The sequence below is a fragment of the Pararge aegeria genome, chromosome Z, assembly GCF_905163445.1.
Source record: "Pararge aegeria chromosome Z, ilParAegt1.1, whole genome shotgun sequence".
Classification (NCBI taxonomy): domain Eukaryota; kingdom Metazoa; phylum Arthropoda; class Insecta; order Lepidoptera; family Nymphalidae; genus Pararge; species Pararge aegeria.
Genome location: NC_053208.1, coordinates 3,133,140 through 3,159,425, shown reverse-complemented (window position 1 = coordinate 3,159,425; position 26,286 = coordinate 3,133,140). Strand labels below are relative to the sequence as shown.

Sequence of the window (26,286 nt, the reverse complement as noted above, 5' to 3'; positions counted from 1 at the left end):
AATATATATAACCTTTCATAAGCTATTCTTCGAACCACCGCGCAGCAACGCTCGTCTGTGATAATCGGTTTCACGTGGCCTTTTTTCGACTTTTATTTCATGTCGTTTTACTTCTCTGGATCGTAGCGGGATATTCAATAGCCCACAAACTCCCTCTTAATGCATAAATAAATTAAATCCATATGGCAGTTCAAGGGACGCATTAAAACAAACTAAAAACATCTTTTCAGCTTTATGAATATTTAATAGGCCGATATGTTTGATGACATATCCTACATGGATGCATTTTAAACATATCGACAGCCCATTGGCGCAATAAGCAACGACTCTGCTTTCTGAGTCAAGGCTGTTGGTTCGATTGCCACAACTGGAAAATGTTAGTATGATGAACATGAATACTTTTAGTATCTGGGTGTTTCTCTGAATGTTATAATTATTTATGTATATTATAAATACAAATATTCATTAGTTATCTTAGTACCTATAAATACAAGCTACGCTTTATTTGGGGCTAGATGGCGATGTGTTTACTGTCGTCGTTTATTTATTTATTATTTTATTATTATCTAACCTCATTGTTATGCATTCCTCATATGGTATAGGATGGGATACGATGTAACCTGATGATCTTAAAGGGGTATAATTCTGCGTGATTCCAAATTAGATTGTCAGTACCAGACCTACATTTTAGATATATTTTCTGTAATACTGATAAAGCTGAATAGTTTATTTTTGTCTCCTTCTTTGTTTGTTCTTTTGATCTGACATGCTCTTAACTACCTGACTTCTTGAGGAAGCTACGCCACTTGTTATTAAATCACGCTATGACTCTTAGCAACAGAGGAAAACGAAAAAAACACAACATTAAAACGAATATAATGCGGGAGAGCGATGTTTCGCGGTGGGTCAGGGTAAATTATGTAAAATATGGAATGAAAGTTAGCATATGCAAAATTGGGGTTTGAGAAATTGTGCACGGAAGAAATCGCGGAGGAGCATTCGTGTAATCATAATTTGAGCTACCTTCATCTCATTTTCATATAGTAAAACCATATTAAGCTAGGTCGGTCCCGTAGTAACCCTTTTATTGTATTAAGAGGTGGTAGATTACAGATCACAATATATAATAGTACGATTACTATTGCTACGATTCAAATTTTTTACAAGATCAAGAATTTTACTACTTATTAAATAGCTAATATAACCATTTTCGGTAGGTATAACGGGAATTTGTTTGAAACGAAAATCGGATTTGGAATATTAAGATAATATCTTCTCGATCGTTAGAATCGGCACCACCAATTTAATTCGTTTCATTTATTTAAAATACATTAAACCAGCCGAAATATCGAATATCTATAATACCATTATATCCCTTCTCTATTTTAGGGCAGCGTCCCTTTGGAGCGCTCGACCCTTAAAGCTCCTACAGATTTGCAAATAAGTTGGATCCCGTGCTATTACGGAATCAACCTACGCAATCTATAAAACCTAGCAAGCGTGTTTTAATACGTCATATAAGAAAAATCTAGACAAAAGGATGTAAATCGACGCATGACGATATTTTTATTTTATAACAAGCAAATAATATCGTTTCGAAATCTCTTACCGCTCTCGTCCCACAGTATCTCTCTTTACACTTTTTATTCAAGTTTAATCTTCAGTGAGAAAGTAGACAGTTTTGGTACAAGCTATTATTAACGGTTAATCAAACCTTATTTTTGTAACAACAATGTTTACAATGAAACATTATTTATTAAATCTGACTGAGCTAGATCGACTGTTAAGCTACGAGTAACCACCCAACAAGTATGAATGATATTGGGTCGACCAACCTAACTTCAGTTGGAAATTGGTTGGTCTGTGGACTTGTTATACTCGTTTGAAAAGCCCCGTAACTAGGATAGCCAAATGTATTGTACCTATATGTAGACGTTAAGATGGGACAAAATAATATCTCAAAATTACGTTTACTGCCATAACCTTTGTACGTACGCCAATCATTCCTTGTTTACATCTTTTGAGAATATTATTACTTACTGCGCCCCGCTGTGTTACCCGCTGTGAATAAGTCTTTACGCGTAATTGGAATCAAAATAAACTTCGGAATTTAACTATCTCCATGCCAAAAGTTAATTGGTTTGTTTGTCATAGCTAGGAAGAAACAACAAAAACACTTTCGCATTAGGTTAACTGGGACTATTGACTCGATCACGGAGCCACCCAAATATTCGCTGAGACTGGCCACCGAGAAGGTTTTGAGAAGGTTTAATTTCCACATAGCCCGATCTCTGCCTCTGCCTTTGGGTTATGCAGTTAATCTTAAAAAAAATGAATTATATCTACTTACTTACTTACATATCTCGGAGAATTGATGGACGTTGGAGTTCCAAGGTGCTGTAATGGTGGCCCCGCTCTGGTAAGCGCAGCGTTGGTCGACCCCAAACGAGGTGGACACCAAGAGCGTCGGGAGCTAGCGGGGAGCCGCTGGACACAAGGGGCACAAAACCGTGGAATTTGAACTCTCTTCAAAAGACCTATGTCCAGCAGTGGACGTCTATCGTTTATATGATGATGATGATGATTCCTCCTTAAATACAATATTTCTCACATTCAAGTAACCTCATCAATGAGTGCAGTGCGGGCAGAACATAAGGCGCAAAATGAACACACCTTATGGAGTAGAGACACTGGGGACCGGGAGCTAGAACTGTATTTAAATAATTGCAAACAGGGTTACATTCTAGATTTTTGACTTTTTTTTCTTAAATACTAAAATGACACGTTATTTGGCTTGATGGCGCCTCAAGATCCAACATCGCGCTATAGAAGTTTTTACAATTGAAAACCATAGTTTCAAAGAAGAGGGTTGGACTACGTCCTCGGGCACAGGACACGCTCGGGGAAAGATCTTCCTATTGGTACGGTCGAGAGCATCCCCATAGCTCCCGTACAAAATGAAACGACAATCGCGATGCACGCAATGTAGGGTAACACGAAATTATTGTCACCCTACCCTAAGATACATGTATTTATGCGCACAGATATGCGGCTTCCTTCGATCGCACCCAAATGAACCCGGGAAATGCGGGAAAATTGCTAAATTAAAACAGGGATAACGATGAAGTTCCCCAGCAGCTGACTGTTTGTGTGTAAAAAAAGTGGCTTTTACTAGTCATAACCAGACGACCCATTGGGCAGCGACCCTGCTTTCCGAGTCCAGCATCAAGTTTAGTAGGTTTGATTCCTACAACTGGAAAACATTTGTGTGATTCACATTAATGTTTTTCATTGTCTAGGTGTTTATCAGTGTATTATAATTATTTATTTATGTTATTCATAAAAATATTCATCAGTTATATTAGAACCCTTAACACTAGTTACGCCCACTTTAGGACTATATAGCGATGTACAAGTTGTTGTATTATATTTATTTATATACCTACTTACTGTTATTTATTAACTGACTTAAAAAAAGAGGTATGAAATGCCACACCCTTAAATCGATTTCTTTGCGGCATTGCACAGCCAGTCGCGGTGAGCGGTGTCATGCTTAGAAATTTGGTGTTCAATCAACACGCACGAAACACCTTTCTCTGATAGATCAAATAAACTGTGGAACGCCCTCTCAACATCTGTGTTTCCTGCCACTTGAGTACCTAACTTCAAGTTTATAGGCATTTTCAGGGCGTTACGATCCAACCTAGAGCTAATCACTGTTTTTTTAATAGGCTTTATAAGCATCATCTAAAGAGAGAAGTAAGGAGATTTATATTGGTTTCCAAGCAGCATCGTATCGGAACGCTTATTCGCTTGGCGGCACGGACGTCTTTGACGTTAAGCCTCCAAACGAAAACAAAAAAAAATATGGCCGATACCCATGCCTGAAAAACAAGTCGTCGCTGTAGGATAGTATCACAAACTTGTGATAGAAATGATTACAGTCTAACATTTGAATGGTAGTGTAAAAATCTCATAAATTCCGGACACTTTTTGATGACTGGTAATATCTAGTAAATTATGACTCGAAAACCATACCGCCAGATAAATTTCAAGACAACATACAAGTAGATAGGAAATCTGGCGTATCTCCGTTTTACCACATGATACAGAAACGTGTTTTAATTCAGAAGAGCATACTAAAGTCTTAATTAAAAATGTAATATTAAATTCTTAATTTTTCTTTTCATTTTGTCATATAAATAGTTTCATATTCTACGCCGTAGAGGTACGTACGCCGTAGCGGCTGTAGCACATATAAGTTTCACTATTGAAGTTGGTTTACTAGAAAGTAATATTCTCCTTTCCTCCGTCAGTAGTGTTACACAGATAATATTCACAAACTAAGATTCGCAGTATGCATTAGAGAACTTATTATAAAAGCTTATGATGTGTAACATTTTAAATGTACTTTTACTCTCACGAAAGAAGCAATACTTTAATCCGCTCATGTACTCAGTGATAACATCCCTACTAATATTATAAATGTGAATGTAAGTTTGTTTTGTTTGTTGGATGGTTGCATTTTAAAAGAAGAGAATTTTAATTTTATTTGTTTGATAGATATTATCGTTGCTATAAACAATTGACACCACATTCACTTTTCACTGCACTTCATCCTTGCCGAAAACATGTAAATGTATTATTGTATAGAAACTGTCCACGCGGACGCATCGCTCACTCAAGTAGGAGAGAGACAGATGTCAAACCCTTAGCCCACTGTGCCTCTTTGTCGCTCGTTCCGCGCTCACACTACAAGCCTTGAATGGAACGCCTCAGAGCGAGGTAACCCCGCATACGTCATGTTTTTTCGGGCGTACAGCCGGCTCCATCGAATTATAAGACGTTGTCACGTCAAAAACAAAAACAAATGCGGACGAAGTCGCAGGCTACAGCTAGTACGCTATAAATGAAATTTAAAAAAGTGTTTTATAAGAAATTAATTGTAACTCAGACCACGCAATATGCTGACCCATTTAGAGCACTTTAGTCTTAGGAGGTCTAAGGTTGGATGGCTGAGATTTTATAATTACTGAATTTCACAGTCTCACGGACAGATCATCAGCATCATCAAGTCAACTTATTCCCGGATCACTATAGGGCACGGGTCTTCTCTCACATTTAGACCCCTTCTCAATGTGAGAGAAGACTGTAGTCCACCACGCTGGCCTAGTGTGGATTGGCGACTCCACAAACCTCAGGCGTGCAGGTTTCCTCGCGATGTTTTCTTTGACCGTTGAAGCAAGTGATATTTGAATTGCCTTAAAGGCACATAACTTCGAGAAGTCAGAGGTGGGCGTGCTGGGATTCGAACTCGGCCTCGCGGTAAGTGAAGTTGAAGTCCACTGGGCTGCCTACGCTTCAGCATATATTGTAGATTTCATCACATCAAGCAGCCTTTCATGGCGGCAGACATGCATCATGGGGTAGAACTTCGTCGGACGAACTCTTTCATAAGAATCTGTAATAACACTAAAATGTTATTGAAATGTAATAAATTGAGCGTAACAGGAAGCTATGCAGATTCAAATCTGAACTATATCGAAAAAAATGCTCGAAAGCATGGTTTCTTAGAAGGAAATAGATATTACTCAAGTACTACGTAATCAGACTTTTTAATAGAAAAAAACCTTTGAAACGACACCTATGAGAATATTTTTTTGCCCACTTCGCCACGCCAACAGTCTATCTCATCGCATGAATTGTATCACATAAATACTTGGTTTTTTACGACGGTACTGCTTATATTCAATAAAGACCACTAGCGGTCCCCCGCGACTTCGTCCGCGTTCGAGTCAACCTTAAAATATACCTTACAGTAATTTTTTGTTTATTTTTTTTCGTTTAGCGGCTTAATATCCCAAAATTTGGTTGGAAACAATGGTGTATTTTGTGTTATGCATGCTCAGTTAGCCTTTAAGTGGAATGTGCAACATTATAAAGTAATTGTTAAATGTGTCCATATATTAAATATATTGTATTTTTGTTTATTGTATAGATAGGTTGTATGCACGTTGGCTGCCTAATAAATAAATAAATGGTAATGGGCAATGGGAAATATTTTTTTGGATCTTTTAAAGAAGAAAAATTCCATCATACATTATTACGGAGTTACTTAATCGTTAATTTACGCATCGCAAAAGTAATATATTTTCCTGTTTTTGCCACATTTTCCATTGATGCTCCGCTCCTACCGATCGTACCATAATATTATTTCATTCATAGTTCCTGAGATCAGCGCGTTCCACCAAACAAAGCCTTCAGCTTTATGATACTAGTATAGATTTTATAATGGGAGACAATTTATTATTGAAATGTGTAAACAAAACACAAGTGGTATTTAAGCGTTGACCTTACTCGGGGGGATCGTAATCCGATATTAACAAAGGTTATTTAATTTTCATTTACGCCTGTGTGCGCGCATTAGCGCCATAATCAACAAACCCAAGGTAGTTAGGTAGGCCAGAGGTATGCAAATAAAATTATGCTAACAAAACAGTGATACAAATGTAAAATTTAAATAATGAGTCATGTATTTCAAAATTTTGAATTTTATACATAAATAAACCTTTATATACATATTTCTTTTGTGCGTGTGTATCTCACTGAACTACTTCTAGACGGCTGGACCGAGTTGAATGATTTTTTTTGGTATACGTTTGGGTGGCACCCTGCATGGTTTAGATGAATATTTTTATTAATAATATAAATAAACACTTCATGTTCATCACAGAAACGTTTTCCAGTTGTTGGAATCGAACCCACGGCCTTGGACTCAGAGAGCAGGGTTGCTGCCCACTGCGCCAACCGGCCGTGGGAATTATATAATATACTAGCAGCGTTGTCCACAACTTTGTCCGCGCATGTTTTTGTTTTTAAAGCATCCTAAAGGAACAGCTTATTAGAAAGATGTGGAGCAGTATCAGCAGCATAGAAACTGACTGACTGGCCACTATATAGGTACAATGTAACTAACATATACCTTACAGATTAGCCCGCTACCTTCTTAGACTGCATAAAAACTTATCAACTAGTTAGATTGCTTTTAATTTGTCGTAAAACAAACTCATACAGTGTATATTATATATTTGGCATTGGCGTAGATCATATCTTTATAATCCAGAGAATGTATGCATCAAACACCTCACGTATTGAATTAAAACTTCTAGAGATACTAAGCGTAGTCTTTTATACAGTTTTGAGTTGTCTTTCAGGCCAGTGATACTAAAGAAAAAAAACACTTTTAGTAAGCCTACTATTAGTTATTACTTTTCGTCTTTTTTTCAATGTTAATAAATAATTCACTAAAAACATGTTTTTCTTTAACAATGAGCCTACAAAGAAATTGTGGAGTAACTTCGTTGACTAAAGCAGTTTTAAGTACGTTTGCTACTCTTTCTGCCAACGTTGTCCAACGAGTTGTAAAGTTAAAGTGATAATCGGCAAGTAGCTCGATTCAACAGTTTAGAAGACTTACTCGCTTCGTACGTCTTAAGGTGCTGAAATTGTGTGAGTGACAACTCAGCACTGGTGATGTTTATAAATCCCAACCATATGTTGAAAGGAGCTTCTGACCATCTCAAGATCGTGTCCCATTGTCCCTACAAGTTCGCATGTCTCGTTTACAATATCCTAAGATACCACTGCATACTAAATAATGTCAATGTGTCTACATTTTCAACACAAACATAAGTTTTCGCGTGCTCAACAGAAAGAATGCAATTGAGTACCTAAGTTGCAGCGCTGGCAATCGCAGGAACGGAGTACAGTACAGGTAAACGTAGTGTCTTCTCTATTAATATAACTCAATGACAAGATGTCATACAATGGCCGGCAGTGACGTTCGATGACACGACGAGGGCGATATGCAAACAGCACAGTGGCTTATACTTCTAGAAGTAATTATATTTCACTGGCTTTTAGCGTTAAAAACGGCCGCTGCGTGCGTGGATTGAATGAATTTGCATAAAACGTCAATTAGTTAGCTTCACCTTTTTTCCCCTTTTTGTTTGACTTTTATAAAAACGCAATTTTATCGTACGTTCGCTATGTGTTACTAAACCAGTATGTATACTAGTATACGGCGCTATCAGAGGCCAATTTTGGCAATTAATAATGTGTGATTAGTGGTTATCGTGTTCGAATACAGATCATTGGTCTCCCAGGTTTGATTCCTGGGCCACGCGAAAAAATAACTGTTTTATTGTATTGCAAAGTATTGTGTTTTATATTCTTAATTTTCAGTACCAGCTTAAAGTTTTGAAAGCATTTAGTAGTATTACAGCTTTTTGTGACATACCTACTTAGCTCGTCCGGGGTAGTACTACCGCCATGGTTTTTTCTGCAGATAAGCAACATTGTTGCAATGGTGTGTTGCGTTCTTAAGTGCGTGGTTGCCAGCGTAATTACAGTCCCATGAGGCTTAACACCTACGCAACGGGTTGCATGAGCATGCATGAGCATTTCCTCGCATGCCCAGGGAAGTGTTGCTTGGTTTATAGACGACGGTCTTGCATATCAGGTGAGCCATCTGATTTTTCTGTCAATTATAACGATAAAAAAACGGTGTATAAGAGAGAATGTTAAGGCATCTATCCCGGTTAACATCACTAACATGTGATAATTGATAAAAGCCCGTCACACCGCCTCGGGGCAGTGGGGTGGTTCAGTGCTCAGATTCCCTCTCAACCAAGAGGGAAAAGGTCTTTGTCCAGCTATGGGGAATTCACAGGCTGATGATTATGTTTATAATGATATCGCGTTAAGCATATTCAAGGCCTTGATTTTCTTTGAGAGTGAAATCTTAACTGAACTCTGTGGTATTTAAAAAAGTGAGTTATACAATATGGCAAAATCAACAACTTTAACGTTCTGCTCTTTTCATTTCAGAGCCATCACTTTTTGTGATTTTATATGGAGCTAGCTTTTGAAATATGTTTTTATCGCCGGGTTTTTTTGAAGTAACAATCTATGCACACAAATTCTGTTGCCGTTAAAATGTTTTCAAAAATCTTTCTCCACAGAATATTGTGCATGTGTTTTTCAGAGGCTGACTGTCGTTTTTATTATTTTCACGCCGATACTCGGTACTCTTTCTTTAAACACTTTTTTGTAATTTGTTAAGTTTGAAGCGACTTGACTTTCTACACGTTACACGTTTTTAATCACGGTATGTGACGTCATTAAAACATGTCCGAAAAAAAATCTTGACTGAGAATCCAGAAATAATGAACATACTTTATTTAGTAAGTTATATCTACCAATTACTGGCCCACTACAGTGTACGGCAGGGTGAATACTTATCTCACGCTGGGCTTGCGACAGGCGCAAAACGTTTCTTTGTCACGTATTTTATTTTTATGCAAAAGTGTCATTTGACAGATTTGTGTCTGTCGAAAGCCTGTTGTGAGATAAGTTATCACCCTACTGGTCTCCATCATACCATTAATATATACAATAAAAACAGAAACATATATCGCGGCCGCGATAAGGCCGCCTTTTGTATTGTACTTCTATCTACATATTTCTGTTTTTATTATTTAGTTTTTATTTATATAATAGCTATCTCTGCCAGACAACCTTAGAATTTGGAAAAAAGGAAGAGGAGAATAGGCTGCTGGAGGTACAAATTTTTAAAATACATTCATGGGAATTACTACATACTAATACATAAACTAATTTACACAGATTTATTAATAAATATACAAATAAACTAAAATATATATATTGACCAAGTATAATTTACGTAAAACTGAACACTGCTCATGGAGTCATCTTCTCTCTACTGATAGTGTGTAAACATTACATTTAATTTTAATATTATATGTACCTGTAGTTCGTATATAGGTATAGATATATGTACCTACGTTTTTATTTTTAAGCTTATAAAAATATATGTTAGTTTTATGTTATTATTATTATAGTTGTCAGTTTTATTTAGTTAGTTCAGTAGCATTCATTTAATTGCTGTATTTTTCATTTTTGTTTTTTTTTTCGCTTGTTTGTTGTTACTTATCTTTAGCTTAGTTTATTATTAAATTAAAATGTGAATGGCTACGCATTTCCGTGGTGTCGCTTGGTACAAGGTACCAACTGGTACCAAGCGCTGTATGCTCCCAATGGCTCATGCAGCACAATGCTGAGCTGGCACCTTTTATCTATTATCTGGTTTATCTGGTGCTGTTGATATTGTAAATACTGAACAGCTTAATGGGGTGAATAGTAGATTTATCCCATTGATAATTAATACATTTCGGAATTGATTATCGACATAATTATATTAATGACGACTTGTAATAGTACTTACTGTTATTTATGATATGTTAAAGTGTATATATATATATTTTTTAAATTTACGTTACATTTGATGAATTCCTTAATGATAAGGCATATCCGTGTTCAAGGAAGATTGGAAGAAGCCAGTTTCCCTCTCATCTCCCGCACTATAGAAATATTATTGTAAATGTTGATGTTGGAAAAGAGCAACTACTGAGTTTCTTGCCGGCTCTTCTTGGTAGAATGTGCTTTCCGAACCGGTGAGAGTCACTACAAACATACATACTCGTACCTGACGTTTCAAAAGTGCTTATAAAGTAGTACTTGAAATAAAAGAATTTTGATTTTTTTACCAGTTGCCACCAAAAATCAGCGCTGTATGGTCCCACTGGCGCATGCTGAGCTGGCACCTTTTTTATTTATATTATGCCACACATAACATACGTGGTGTCGTTGCAATATCAACAATATTGTGTGGCGCAATGAAAAATATTTTTTTTCTTTCTATCAAAAGTCGTCTATAAAAAACATAATGATGATAAAATGGAGGAATATACGAGTATTTTAGAGCTACGATGATAAACACTCGGCCAAACTTTTAAATGATAACTCTTCTTTTTACATCAGCTATTTAAATGTACACTGGTAGCCGGTAAAAGGTTTAAACTACAGCTATTAATGCAATCGATCATATTAAACCGCGCTGTTTTCTTATAACATTTTTCCTCTGACATTAAATTATCTGTGGACGCAGGTTTTTTCATTTAATAATATGAATAGTTAGTTTAGAAAAACGTGCATCCTTCAATTATCCAGTGCATACAATTGCGATAAAAGTTATACTAAACAGATTAATGGAGTGAATAGTGGATTTATCTCATTGATAATCAACGCATTTAGGAATGGATTATCGATTACATTAAAGACGACTTGTAACCTATTTACTACTTACTATTTATGATATGTTAAAGTATATATATTAGGTTTTTTACATTTGTGTAATCTAGCTCAAGTATGCAGTTATTTGTATGCTATTTATTTTATATTCAGAACCTACAGGTCTATCCTAATGTATTCCTTATCCTAAGGTTGCCTGGCAGCAGTGGCGTTCCTAGGGTTTTGAATTTGAGCAAGCCCAGTTACCTAAAGGACAAATTTAACTCGTCATGATCTCTAAGTCACCATTCTTGTTGTGTTAAATGACAAAGGTAAATGACGAAGTTTCTATGCAATGTTTGCCAAAATTAAAAAGTAATCATAGTAATCCCAAGTGTTTCTTTGAGTTCTGCTCTCTTTAATTCTTATGATGCCTGGTAATTTATGTCTTAACCAGCCGCGTTCCAACCATTATTTTCATTAGAAAAGAAATATGCAAAAATTTACCTGTTGTTCGCCAACTATTTTTTGATTTCGCCACAGAAACAATTTGCACACAAATTGAGCTCATATTTTACAATATTTACTATAATTTTTAAGAAAACAAACCAGTAAAATGCACTATTAAACTCAAAAAAACAATAATAAACTCCTAACTAAGTAGTTACTAATCAATAATAATGAATCTGTCAACTAGTTGTAACGCAAACAATAACACGCGTGAAGTTGTTTCAATTCGCTCGCTGGTCATCTTCACTAACTTCAACTCGCAATCTGGCATTTGATCTCCATACTAAATTATTAAATAATCTAGATTGTCTCTGCTAAATACATTGAAATTTCTATGAGAGAGAGCAGTAAAATAAAAGCCCCATATAAGCAAATGAGTGTGAGCGAGACAAAGCAGCGCCTCCGTTCGCGTACGAAGACACGCGAAGAGCGCGATAGTAATAGTTCGGCGCGGCGCCGCGCCGTTCGGCTGGTTGCTACCACAGAGACTACCTATATACGGAGACTACCTATAGTAACGTAGTGCTTGCAGTAAAGTAGGCAAAGAGTATATACATTATTAAACAAAAGTTAAAACATTGTATTTATATCCTCATTGCTATCAAGTTTTAATTATTTTGTTAATTTCATTTCGGAATAGTCGAGAAAAAGAGATATTTATTGTAACGCAAGCCCAGCTTTTCGGCTTGTATGGTAGTACCGCCACTGCCTGGCAGAGACCGCTACAAAGCGATAAGGCCACCTTTTGTATACTTCTATCTGTGCTTTATTTATCTGTTATCTTTTTTCTTCTGTTGTTTTTAATTTGTAGGTAAAGAGAACCAGTAAATAATATATATCTTTTTAAGAACCCGTAATAGACAACTCCTGAACTAAATGCCTCTTTGATCGGGAGGGTTTGGCCTATAATCGTAAATCAAGGTAGGTTTGTTGGTGATCGTAGTAGAAGGTAATAGTAGCACCAAGGACGCTGCTGCACGATCTCTGTTATATTCCCTTAATCGCCTCGTACACAACCCGCGGGAAGAGTAGTTGACAATTCTTTTTGGATCTGCCGTCACCACACGGCACCTATTTATTTTCATTTAATAAATTAAGAAAAAAAAACAGTGATCAAACTGTTACGTTTTAATCTAGTACATCATTAACATTTATAATTTAACAGTAATTATTTTTTGTCTCTAATAAAAGACCTGCCTAAATACAATTCAATTAATAACTTAACGTATTACATAAGTTTTGGTTTCTTAATTACAGGTCAGGTATTCATTGATATTACCTATACTTTGTTATTAGATACAGATTATTTATTACTTAATATTCTGTAACCTACTGATTACAGAGTATTAAGTAATAAATAACAAAGGCTATGTTTGCCAAATATAATTAAATTTACTGGTTAAGTATTCCCCGATTATGTCTATGCTACTGAACTGCTGGTTAGGCTTCCGTGAATTTTAGCTAATCTACTAAATTACAGGTAAGGTATTCGTTTTTTTATTCTACTAAATTACAGGTTAGCTACTAAATTACAGGTAAGGTACTTGGTAATTTTGTCTATTATTCTAAATTACAGTTTAGGTATTCGTCTTGCTACAGTGTTGCTATCTTTACCAAACGTAATCAAATTTACAGGTTAAGTATTTCCCGATTCTGTCTATGCTACTGAATTGCTGGTTAGGTACTCGTTGATTTTCTCTAATCTAATAAATTACAGGTACTGTATTCGGTGATTTTGTTTATTCTACTTAATTACAGATTAGGTACTCGTCTTGCATACAGACTGTCGTATGAGTACGCGGGCATGTTCCTCTTATCGTCGGCTTGATACTTTGCGAGGATGAGAGGCCAGCTCTTTTCATTGTCTTGGTTATTAGGGTTGGCTTCCATGCGCTGCCGGATCTTGGCTGCTTTTGCTATAACCTCGGCGTTTAACATATTTTCTAAGTAGCGTAATTTGTGCGGTAGAACTATTTTGCCAACCTGTAAAGAAATAACAACTTTAAAGAAAGGAGTGTCACATCGTAGTGGAGTTAGATGCAGCGTTACTAACATTGATGCCGATTCATTGCTCAACTTTATTTACGGGTTTAAAAGTAGTGCTATACTTTTCACACTCTATACCCTAGAGAAGGATGGTGCTATTTTTAAAACGTGTTAATTTAGTTTACTTCACAGATTTGTTTTCTACAGAATTGTAACCATTGTTAATTAAATGTTAATGATAATCCAATAGTGTTTCAAATAAAGTGCAATATATCTTTTTACAATTGAGTTCACAATGATTGTGAGCAGTATGATTGCCGACATGATAATTTGGCCGACAGACTTTAGACGGTAAGTTTTTGGTCCTCATTTAAGTATAGCAAAAGTGTATTTTTGCCCATTCTAGCGTAGTGTGGAGTACTGTGATCTTATAAGTAAGAATTCCGGGTTTAATCCCTAACAGTTGCAATTTGGGAATTGTTTACTTCTGATTTTTGTTTGGTCTTGTTCTGCTGTTGCTGCTTCTTACCCTGCAGGGAAAATCTAAGCGATTTAGCGTTCCGGTACGATGTTACGTAGAAATTGTATTGGGGTTTGGCAGTTATATTAAACCTATATAAACTTATACGCGACTAACAAAATCATTATCATCATCGTCTATCAAACCATTACCGGCCCACTGCAGGACACGTATCTCCTCGCACAATGAGAAGGGGTTAAGGCCGTAGTCTATCACGCTGGCCCAGTGCGGTTTGATAGACTCCGCACACCTTTGAGAAAATTGTGGAGAATTTTCAGGCATGCCGGTTTCTTCGCGATGTTTTCCTTCACAGTTGAAGCATGTGATATTTTAATTACTCAAAAACGCACGTAATTAAGAAAAGTTAGAAGTGCGTACTGCGATTCGAACTCGGCCCCCGAAAGTGAAGTCGAGCTCCCTCCCACTGGGTAATCACCGGTTCACAAACAAAACAGTTTGCTCGAATTTAAGACTGCGTCAATTGTTGTCACTAAGTGTAATTGCATAAGCCCAGCTTCCTAGTAGGGCTGAATATTATTGTTTTATTTTTTTTGTATTTCTTAACAATGTATGGAATAGCAGATGCCTAAGACGTCTGTCGTAAAAATGCTTTAATATAACAAGACGGCACTAATAAAGGTGTATTACGAATGCCTTCATAACAATGTCTCGGGCAAAATAACAAGCTCCCATATTGGCAAGGTTTAATGAATAAAACAAATTGTTTCTGCACGAGCGAAAGTTGTGTGAGAATAGCTTCAACAAAGTTAGTTTAGAAAGAAATCTTAGGAAGTTCTCCTCTCTATACTATCTAAGTTTGTATTATCCACCTCAAAAATATTTTTTATTCTAATATTATTTGATAGCCTTTTCAACAATCTTATCTTACTGATTATTTACTTATCAAGACACCGGTTTCGCTTGATTGTCTTGCTTTAGCGTAGGCCTTCCCCAGGTTCTTCTATTCTTCGCGATCATGGGGTTTCCTTGTCCACAGAGGTTCTGCTGTCGGTCTAAAGTCGTATGGTCTTCCCCTTCTTCTCTTACCGTCTCTAGGATACAACTCTTTTGTATCTATGGCTCAATTTTCTTTATATCTTCTCATTAAATGACCAACCCACTTCCATTTAAGTTTTAAATGATGTATAGTTTTTTAATATATATATCTCCCCCTAAAAAAGAGAGGAAGCATGTGCCGAGCAATGGCATTCTAGTAAATAAATATACTCCACAATACATACGCCATCTAACCCGAAGGTAAGTATAGCTTGAGCTATGGGTACTAAGATAACTGATGAATATTTTATAAATAATGTACACAAATACTTATATATACAGATAATGGTAATAGAAGAATGCTAAAGGGTCTGTTTGGAAGCGCTAATATCACTCCAATTTGGAACAGTCTAGGCTATAAACAGGTTTAAACTTGTATATAATCATCATCATCATCATCAGTCATCATCATCATAAGAGTTCATATGACGATATGAACTCATTAGCAGCCCACTACAGGGCACGGGAGGAGAAATCAAGCAAAGCCAAAATGGTCACCTGCTTATTATCAATACCTAAACGAATATCGTCACAGACATTGGTTAAAGCCGTGACGGTGCTGTGCCCACGACGAAAGCCAGATTGAAAAGTGCTAAGGATATTATTTTTAGAAAGAAATAAAGATAATTGAGAATTAACAATACGTTCCAGGACTTTAGATAAGAACGGAAGAATAGAAATAGGTCGGAAATGAGAAAACAAAGACGGGTTAGAATTTTTAGGAATAGGTATGACCTCAGCTATACGCCAGGCACTAGGAAAGGTACTAGATGAGAGAGAGATTAAATAAGTAGCACAGAACGTGTAAGATGTAATCTAAACTTAACAATATCATCTTACGGCTGATACCGTCATTTCCCAAAGCATCTGATTTAACTGCATTTATGTGCTTTATTATTTCGCCAGGACTGACCACGCTAAATTGGAACAATGGAAAATGAGGCTTTGAACGCGAGCTTATCGAAGCCAGAGTTTCAGTTTTGCGACTAATACTAGTTGTCACATTACTGAAATGACGATTCAAAGCATCTATATCCACACTATCAGGAACACTTTTTTGCCGGCGACCAATGCCCAAAGTTTCCAAAAATTTCCACACCTTAAGGGTACTCTTTCCATCAACTGAAGAGTGGATATAATTGCGCTGAGCGTCTCTGCACATCTTGTTACACCGATTCCGCAGCCGCTTATACTTAAGCAAGTTGGCATCAGAGGGTTGGATCTTATACCTTGATTTCGCCGCGTTACGCTTAGACATGGCAAGCTTTATATCCGTATGAGTAAGCCACGGTGCAGGCAGATGCTTTAGTTTAATGGGTCTAAAAGGTGCATGGGTATCAAAGAGTTCAATAAGAAGAGAATTGAAAATAGAGATCTTTTCATCCAGCGAAGGAGCATTGAAAACTACTTCCCAATCTATACAATTTAGATCCCGCAAGAAATGATCATTGCTAAACTTGTGAAAACTACGACGCATGACTGTTGTTGGCTTGAGCTTAGGCGGGCGCACATTATAGGATAGGTATACCAAATCGTGGTAAGAAAAGGCTTCCGCAGAAAGCTGGCCAAAAGAACTAACATACGCCGATGCAGAGACAATCATCAAATCCAGCTGTGAAGGCGAGCAGTTCGGAAAGAAATGTGTAGGACTCGTTGGAAGCAAAGACAAATTTGTGCTATTTATTATATTTTTTAGCTTATGGGCCCGCGAATCATCTTTAACGAGGCAAGTATTAAAATCACCCATAATTATTATATGATCTGCATGTGGCACAAAATTCTCTAGTAGAGTTTCAAATTCGTGAAAGTAATCTATTCGAAGCGATGGACTGTAAAATACACCTAAGAGCACTTTTAAATTACCAAATAGTAGTTCTAAAAATAAATGTTCCGAAGATTCAGCATAAGTTGACGATGACTTATTTAAAATGGAAAATGGAATGTGGCTGCGTAGGTAGATCGCAACTCCCCCACCACCTTTACCCACACGGTCATTTCGAATTAGATGGAAGCCAGGAAGAGAATAAGAGGTGGAGGGAAGGCACGGCTTTAAAAAAGACTCTGAAACTAGAATAGCATGGACGTTCCTAACATCAAAAGAGGTTAAAAGGTCTGGGAAGTGTGCAGGAATACTCTGCGCATTTATGTGAACTACGTTGAAATTCTTAGGATACCCCGCAAAAGCGGACTCAAGGCGTGTATTTAAAGGTAACGAAGTGCTATGGAAGCTCCCATCAGAGGAACAAACAGGAGAAAAGAAGGTTACCTCATCAGAGCTATCACTACTGTCACTACAAGAAATATAATCCCCAATATTCATAATACAATTAAAATAATAATATTATAAAATACGATTAAAATAATAATAATAAAAATATATATATATATATATATATATTATAATTTAAAACGTGCTAAACATATTGCCTGCCGACAGTGTAAATTCCTAAGGTTTAAACTTAAGAAAAAACAACTTAATCAAAAGAAAACCAAAAGAAAACAACTTAATTGACATAGAAATAAAGATCTAACCTAATTACAAAACATGAGGTTCTTGTCTATCATTAACACAATTCACTAAAATATGACAAAAACATCATATAAAACAATGAGTATACAATCATTGAAAGCCAAACGTCAACAATACCGCAATGCAGGCTCGCTGGCGACGCGTCACAAAGAGGATACAAACACGAGTGCAAAGTCACTGGCAAAGAAGGAATTATAACCACAGACCAGTTAATTAATATAAACATATTCTATTGTAGTTGCAATTCCATGGTATATTATGAAAATAAAGCTTAATTTGCTCCGCGAAAAGCAGAATCTGTACGCTGTTATTTATAATTTCTTCAATCTTTATAGTCCATACCAAACAGATTCTCAGTAGATTTTGAATGAATAATTGTTTATTATTCATTGTAAAGTCAACATCTCCTGAGGATGCTCCAGTTCCGGAGCGAATCGTACGTAGAGGGTACATTGTCGAAGATCTGTTATACGTGGAGTATAAATATAAAATATTATGTTTGTAATAATATTGTGTATTTAAAAACTAAGAAATTATTTATTTTGAGATTTCGCAATATTTGTATGTTTGACATACGAGTACTTGCATGTGTAGCGGTCTCCACATTACAGAACTAGATGGCGCTACAAAAATCCTGCGTCGCGCTAGCGAAGTGTTCACGAAGAATGCCTATATATACAACTTCCAAAAACGAATGTTCGGACCTCGGTACCCGAGCACGATCACCCGCTCGGAAGAAGATCTTCCTATTGTTACGGCCGAGCGTATCACCATAGCTCCCGTACACATGCTGAACAATTTTGGTTACGGGGCACATGGACCATGGAACTGTCATACAAGCCCGTTAGTTTCGTTGCGATGCCCTCTAGAGATAAAGAGCACAACAAATTGCTTATGTTGATACCATGTACCTACCGCAAACGACACAAGTTAGTTTCGCAAAGCCAACGCCGTTAATTCCCGAAAACGTAGAAACATAGTTTCTCATCTGAGTTGTTGGAGGTAAATGAGTTTTATTTGAAAACTTCGTGAAGTTATCAAACTAAATGCCATTTGGTGTCGCTGTGAAATATGCATTCAACATATTATTTGAAACTGTCCAAAACATCCCCCCTTTGTGGGCGTGGGGAGACCTTGAGGGCGGCGTTAAGGTCCAGAAGTCCAGAAGACCAGAAGTCCAGAAAAAAATTTGGGCATTGGCAAGGTTTAGGGGGCGAGGGTTGACTTGGTATTTCATTTAGTTTGATTAAAATATATTCTTTGAAAAGTTATATTTCAAAAATCATGATTGTTTTTGTTTCATCATTTTATATGCAAACATGTCATGCTTCATTAATTTTGTTTCAATCAATCATTCAATTAATCAATCAATAAACAGACAGTCAGTTAACTGCTGAACCAAGGCTTTTCCGAGAGCTCGCCAGAACACACGATTCTCCGCCTTTTTTATCCAGCCCCTTCCCACCCCTTTTCCCCTTTTTTAAGATTCCTAGTCAGTCCAACGGGCTCCAGGTCCCACTACTCCCTCATAAATGTATCATCATAATCTATCCACCCATTACAGGTCCACAACAGGCCACGGGTCTCTGCTCAGAATGAGAAGGATATAGACCTGACCTGACCAAGTGCGATTTGGTCACATACGCCTTTGAGAGCGTTATAAAAACTCTCAGGCATGCAGGTTTCCTCACGATGTGTTTTCTACACAATTATAGGAAGTAATATTATAATTGCTTGAATTAAAAGATTATGTACGTTCTGGAAATTATCTATATGACATATAAACAAATAAAAATCTCACATTTTCCTAATTTGAATTTGGAATTATCTTCTTTAAAATTTAAACTTTTAAAACCAAAACCAGCCAGATACAAATAGTATAGCCAAAGAGATTTTATTACAAGTTCATACATACTATAATGCGAAAAGACTTTTTCCCCAACTTATTATTTACAGGATAACGTCAAAATCTTTTCTTCAACAGATTAGCAGTCAGATTAACTAGTCAGTCAGTTTGTCAAAAATATGTCAGAAATAAATAAAAATTCAAAAAAAGTGTGTTTTGATTTAGAAGTAGGATCTTACTTGTTTATAAGGCAGCTAACAGCGTACCTACTCCTGTTATTCGATCTTACAGTTAAGTAAACCCTGGGGAACAATTCGTAACACGATCATTTAATAATTAATTAAGGAACGCTACTTTGAAAAACAATGAAACCTCGCGTAGATATACCCAACATCCTATGCCGGTTAGCCTAAAAGCTGTCAAAGTGGGTAAGGCATCGGCTTTCCTTTCGCGGAGACCGTGTTCGAGCCCCGGCTCGCACAGTTGACATTTCGGAGTTATTATTTTAAGCAATTGAAATACCGCTTGCTTTAAACGGTGAAGGAAAATGCGGTGAGGAAACCTGCAAATCTGAGAGTTCTATATAATGTTCTCAACGGCGTGTGAAGCCCTTCTAAACCCTTCTCATGACCCGTGCACTATAGTAGGTCGGTAATGAGTTGTAGTAGGCCGGGGTGATTATGATGCTTTATGAAAATACCTACTAATTATATCGGGTAGGTGCATCACTTTTAAGGGAAAAACTCAAATTCAAATTCAAAATTTCTTTATTCATGTAGGCCTATCACAGGCACTTTTAAAGCGCTCATACATATTTGTTTACATAATTGTAAGGGGATGGTGATAACTTCGTTCGCCAACTTAAATCTAGAGCTACGAGGGTTCCAAACGCGCCCGGGTTAATTTTTTTTTTGTTATCACCATCTCCCAGTAAATTTATATTAAGCTACGAAGCTAGAGCAATTCACACCCAAGCTTTTTTATCGTTTAAGTAATCCTTAATATTAAAATAGGATTTTTCTGTGAGCTTACGTTTTATATAAACTTTGAACTTATTGAGAGATATCTCAAAGCTCTTAGGAGATCCCAAGACACACTCCGTAACATAGAAATTTAAGGAAAGAAAAATATTTAGAAATTGATTTTAATTGTATCCACAAATTTGGTGTTCTCGTTTTTATTTACCGTGTATGTAGCCTACTTTCTGGTGGCGGGCAAATTTCTCATTCTCACGAATATCAGAAATTCTCCGAAGTTACGTGCATTTGCTAGCAATATATATTAGCTTCAGAACTATTTAAGCTACGGAGCTCACTATGTTGCGGAGTTATATCCGTATAAGAACCACAGTCAGTGACGTCACGAACTGAGGTTCCTCTGTAGGTACGGAAGTACACAGTTGTAAATTCTGTAGGACGAAGGTAAAAGTTGTTCATGTATGTATAATAGGTATTAACAATAGATAGGTTTGGTGTGAGGAAGAAATAATAAATTACACCGTACAAATTATCCTGCTTTTCGCGGAGTACAGCGAATTATTATGCTTAATTTTCATTGTATATCATGGAATTCCGGAAACTAACGCCTGCTTCTATGCAATAATCATTGTAAAAGACATGCCCGCGTGGAATGGCGCCAAGAATGTTGCCTGCATTGCCAAGCTGAACAGCAATGCTGATCCCTTGCGCAAAAATGAGCCATCCCTTCTGTTACCTACCTTATGCACGTGATAAACAAATTTACAACTCCATAAAAATATACATTACGCTGAACTGATTATGCTGACATATCCCAAACAAATCTCCGTTACAAATTGTAATTCGCGGAAGCGCGGCCCCGTAGTACCTAGGTTGGACTGTTATACGGTGGTGGAAGGGTTTCAAGATTTTTTTATATCTATGAAATGGTATTATATAAATAATAAATGGCGAAAGATCGGTAAACGTCAAAACTAAAACGACCTTTAGGCCAAAACACGGTGAAGGGTAAAAAAATGGTAATAAGGGGCAAAAATACGGTCTGGAGTTGTGTTGTCGGGGCAATAAATCCCCAAGAAGTTAATAACCTACCTCTCGTCTCGTAATACTTAAGGCTGTTTTGCTAATTAGGGTACAGCGAAACTAAATAAGTAATGAACGGTCCGCTAAACCTCGTATTCCCAACATAAATAAATAATCTACCGAACGAAATGAGGTCTCCGAATTCATTTGGAATTAGTTTGGTACGGCGGAGCAAGGTTTCCGGGTTAACATAAGTAAATTAAACATTGTTTCTCTCTGAAACTTTTCATTACGGATAGTATCTGAGTTAACCCAGCGTCTGTCTTTCATCAAAATTTTTAGAGCTGTAATCGCGAAATCAATGATTATGTAACATATAGTAAGTAGGTACGCAGTTTTTGAAGTAACTTCTTTTGGCGCGACTAGGGACTCACTCAGATTTTTGATGTTAAAAATCTATAGGAGGAGGGTAAACCTGATTTTTGGCGTGGCGACACAGGTCGTGGCGACGCATCGCCACGCTGTATGATTGAATTTTTGTATTTCGTATGTAACAATAAAAATGAATATTAATTTTATAACAGTCATAATTTCATTATTTATTTAATAGTCAGGACCATTAGGTAAGTTTTGTGAAAACTTCAAATTCAAAATTCAAATTCCAATTCATTTATTGCATATTACAGGTTAGGTTGGATAGAATTACACGTATGAAGTCCGAACTTGCAACAAAAGTTTTCTTAATATTTTTCCTTCTTCACAATATACTTCACTTCACTTTTGTACGCATAAATACTATCATCTAAACACTATATCCATCTATGCTTTGTCCTTTTAATCATATTATTGCCTATAACGTCATGCGAATGCTGTTTCACACCCCACTGTAACGAAGCAATAACCAATCTAAGTAGGACCACACTCCAATAAAACAGATATCCTTGGTACGGCAAGTCCTTTGCCCAACTGTGTACTTTGAATTAATGAATAAATGCTCTTTTATTGTACATAGAGTTAAAAACATACAAAACAAACAAAATAATAAAACCAAAAAAAAACAATTGTGCGCTAAACCATAATAAAAACTATAAAAATATGAACATTTGGGCGAGATCGTTATTATTAATCTTCTTTTTTATTTGTACCAGCGGATGCCCACTGCCGGAGTTATGCCTTTTTTTCTTTTATATCAAAAATACCTACTTTATACTTGAAATATTTGCCAATTCCAAATTCATTTATTTTCAGGCCTAATTTATAAGCACTTTTGAAACGTCAAGTCAGTCTGACTTTAAGTCAAGCTTCGATTTGTTAAATGTATTTTAATATACCTATTGTTTAAACTTAGTGTTATAAAAAGCAGATTTATAAATAAGTAGTTTTAATAAAGAAAGCACAGGTATTCCTGGCAACACTAAGAAAGGTGATAAGAAGGTCATTGGCATTGATTTTAGAAAAAAAGGAGGACATCTTGGAAGAGGTAAGAAGCAGGGGCGGAGAAACAAAAAAGGAAAAAGCTAAGAAAACTATCCTGGTCCCAAGAAAAAAGGGGACGACAACACGGACCCTAGGGTGTATCGAGAGTAAGAGATAAGCATTTAAAGAACTTTGTAAGGTGAGGGTGATTTACAAGAATTTGGGAGTCCATGAGTGGATGTGAGCAGATGGCCGTGGGGAAAATGTAGAAACCGGAGGACGGTTTCCTTTCCTTGGGAATAAATAGTGATTGTAATCGGAGATATCACATTTCAAATTGTTGAGTGAAATTAAATTTATAATTGGTTTCAGACGGTATTTCATTTACTTATAATAATAATATTATCTTTATTATATCAAAATAAACGTATACATTCCATGAGTGTGAAGCCCTGTCTCCTGCGGTAATTTAAACTGTGTTACAGGATACAATTATGAGATAATTATGATGTTACCTAACCTATGATTTAACATTAGGTAAAGGTAGATTTAATACTACCTTCGGTATCATGTTATAAAAGCATATACCTATCCCCACAAAGGATTTCTGTACTTTTCTCAGACGATATGCAGATATCACTAATATAACTTGTTACTTACTATATTATCAGTGAAGCACACCAGTAACAGCAAAACAGTCAGCGCCCTTAGATCTGCCATTATCAATGTCCAAACTAAATGTGAGCTAAATTCTCGTCAACATCAAATAACTTGTTTGCCAAACAATTTCACACCGTCCTAGCTAATCGCCATTCCGAAATGGTTACAATAGTATCGTAACAAATGGTAATTAAAACGTGAATACTTCATAATTGTTGAATGTTTATCACGTTTCGTCGATAACGAACTGAAAATAAGGTAGCGCAACTTAAGTCTGCGCTTATAAACATAATGGGATATAATAGGCAATTTTGGTGCTGGTCCAAATAGGTCTTAAGTTCATAAATCACCATAAATATTACAAGCAAAAATAAACTCGTGCTAACTAGGCTATATAATTGTTAATTCATTCAAGGGCAATAGTACAACAAATTACCGAATGAAATCTTTGAGATGTCTCTCAATAAGTTTAAAGTTTATATAATAAGTAGGCTTACAGAAAAATCCTATTACAATGTAAAGGATTACTTAAAGAGCTTGGGTGTAAGTTGCTTTAACTTCTTAGCTTAATATTAATTTACTGTTATATGGTGATAACAAAAAAAAAATACCCGGCTAAGTTTGTTGTGGGCCTTAAATATAAACGACTTAAATATGTTTTCGTTCACTCTGGCATGTCCTGGTTTGGGATTTTTAAAACACTCGGTACCACTGACCAATATTATAAGTTTGACACTGGATAATAAATCATATAGAAATAGAATACAAAATTAATAAATAAATCTTCCGTACTTATTGAACGAAACTATAAGTAAAATAACTATAGCACTGGGTTCTGTAACTGCGGTTGTCTCTTATTAAAGATGACATCCACAATTAAACCGACGGATAAGGTGAGGAGTGAGGATTATTCTACAATTACTCCCGAGCTATCAGTATGTGATTTAGTTGATTCTCTTAGAACCAGATGGCGCTGTACTGTTGTTGCCCGGTCAGAAAGTAGATAAAAAACTGGAAAAATATAACGGTTCTTACCATTTCAATCGTGTGTGTTCGCTACTGTTTGTTATATTATATCATCATCTTCACTAAACTTGGAGCAATATACAGCTTTGGGTTATGTAATAATCTCGCAGTGCTCTTTAACAATTATTTTATTGTTATTTATAAAATATGTCCTATATCTTTTAGTCAATGTGGTCACCTACTCGGGAGTATATGTAGGAGGAAAAGTCAATAAAAACTACGTGAGTTTTAAGTACAATTTATTTACTCAACACCATATCAGTCGATGTAAAGCGTTATTTTTATTTATATCAATAATCTTATTTTAATTTAAACATTTATAATAATTTATGTAGATAATTTCAAATAATTTGATGATATTGTAAAAATTGTAAATAACCCGTTTGAATAACATTGAAGTTCATAATAATTGTGTAAATTGTTTCATTTTGTGATTAAATATAAAGTAGTTACATCTTAATGCATACATTTAATTATAGTGCCACTGGTTATCTTTGTATTTTCAAATAAAATGAATATAAGTAAAGTTTATTTTCATGGAATCCCAAACTTTCTCCGAGACTTGAAATCCCAAGAGGTTTTGATACCTCTATTATACAAAAGTTGCATAAATAACTATTATATGAAATTATAATAATATGTATGGTTGATGACCCCTTCATGTATAATATAACTTTGTAGACGAATTCATCCTTACGCTAGTAGGTAGATTGGGTGTGTGATTGACTGCGGATTTTGATATGCTGGGTTTTTAAAACCAGTGTTTGAAATAATAAAGGCAACTTTTTCTTCGGCAATTTTCAATACTACCAGGTTTTCAGGAATTAACTTTGTCAAGCGTTGGTTCTTGTAACCAACGACATTTATAATCACATGATAAACTTCGGTAGTACCCAACCAAGAAAGTAATTTTAATAGTGCACCCAAGGGTTATTGCTTGAAGTTATTTCAGGGTACAAGCAAAATTATAGTCTTTGTAAATTGTGTAAAAATCTTGTGATCGAGTATAAATTTCATTGAATTGGACCTCTTCGAGTCAAGTAACTTTATACAATAGTAAACTTAAATTCTATGCACAGCGTCACACCGCCCGCCTTATGCTTGTCTCCTAAGGGTCGTAGTGTGATGTTAAATTGTCACAATGATTAGGTCATTAAATGAACTACATAATATCATATTTGCATGGCAGAGCCTCTTGAATTCGAGGTCGGCTCCGCCGAAAGTGAAGCCTAAGTCCTACCCAATAGGCTATCACCGCTTCTCCCATGTACAGGCCACATAAAGTGATTATGTCTGTGCACGAGAGTGTGTCTTTTGTCGCATAGGTCTCAAGGCCGTCGTCAACAAGGCGTAGTTGGGAGGCGGGCGAGGACGGACGCTCCGGACCGGTTGCCACGCGGCTAGCTATGTGACGCCCTCTGCTGCCTCCACGCCGAGTGGAAGCCCGCCGCCGAGTCGGAGTCAGAGTCGGCCGAGTGTGTACCCAGCTGAGCCCGAGGCTGCGGACAGATAGAAGGTTCATTACGCGTACTCGTGGACGGACGTCCTTGCGTCGTGAACGTGCGGTGACGAGGCAAGTGAGCGA

At 36.4% G+C, this 26,286-nt stretch overlaps 2 protein-coding genes across 3 annotated transcripts in view; both read right to left on the bottom strand.

Moving 5' to 3' along the window:
• Positions 1–13,071: 13,071 nt before the first annotated feature.
• On the bottom strand, positions 13,072–23,840 carry LOC120636681. The gene is made up of 2 exons (XM_039908250.1): positions 23,676–23,840; positions 13,072–13,644 (listed from the first exon to the last, which is right to left on the bottom strand). The coding sequence occupies exons 1-2, from the start codon at positions 23,733–23,735 to the stop codon at positions 13,414–13,416; spliced, it is 291 nt and encodes a 96-aa protein (XP_039764184.1). The 5' UTR covers positions 23,736–23,840; the 3' UTR covers positions 13,072–13,413.
• Positions 23,841–25,055: 1,215 nt separating this feature from the next.
• Positions 25,056–26,286, bottom strand: part of LOC120636508 (ankyrin repeat domain-containing protein SOWAHB) — a 111,031-nt gene continuing 109,800 nt past the window's right edge. For both annotated transcript variants that reach the window (XM_039908016.1, XM_039908017.1), the window contains exon 13: positions 25,056–26,200. In XM_039908016.1, coding sequence (XP_039763950.1) covers positions 26,102–26,200 — 99 coding nt within the window. In that variant the 3' untranslated portion in view covers positions 25,056–26,101. The remainder of the gene's footprint in view (positions 26,201–26,286) is intronic.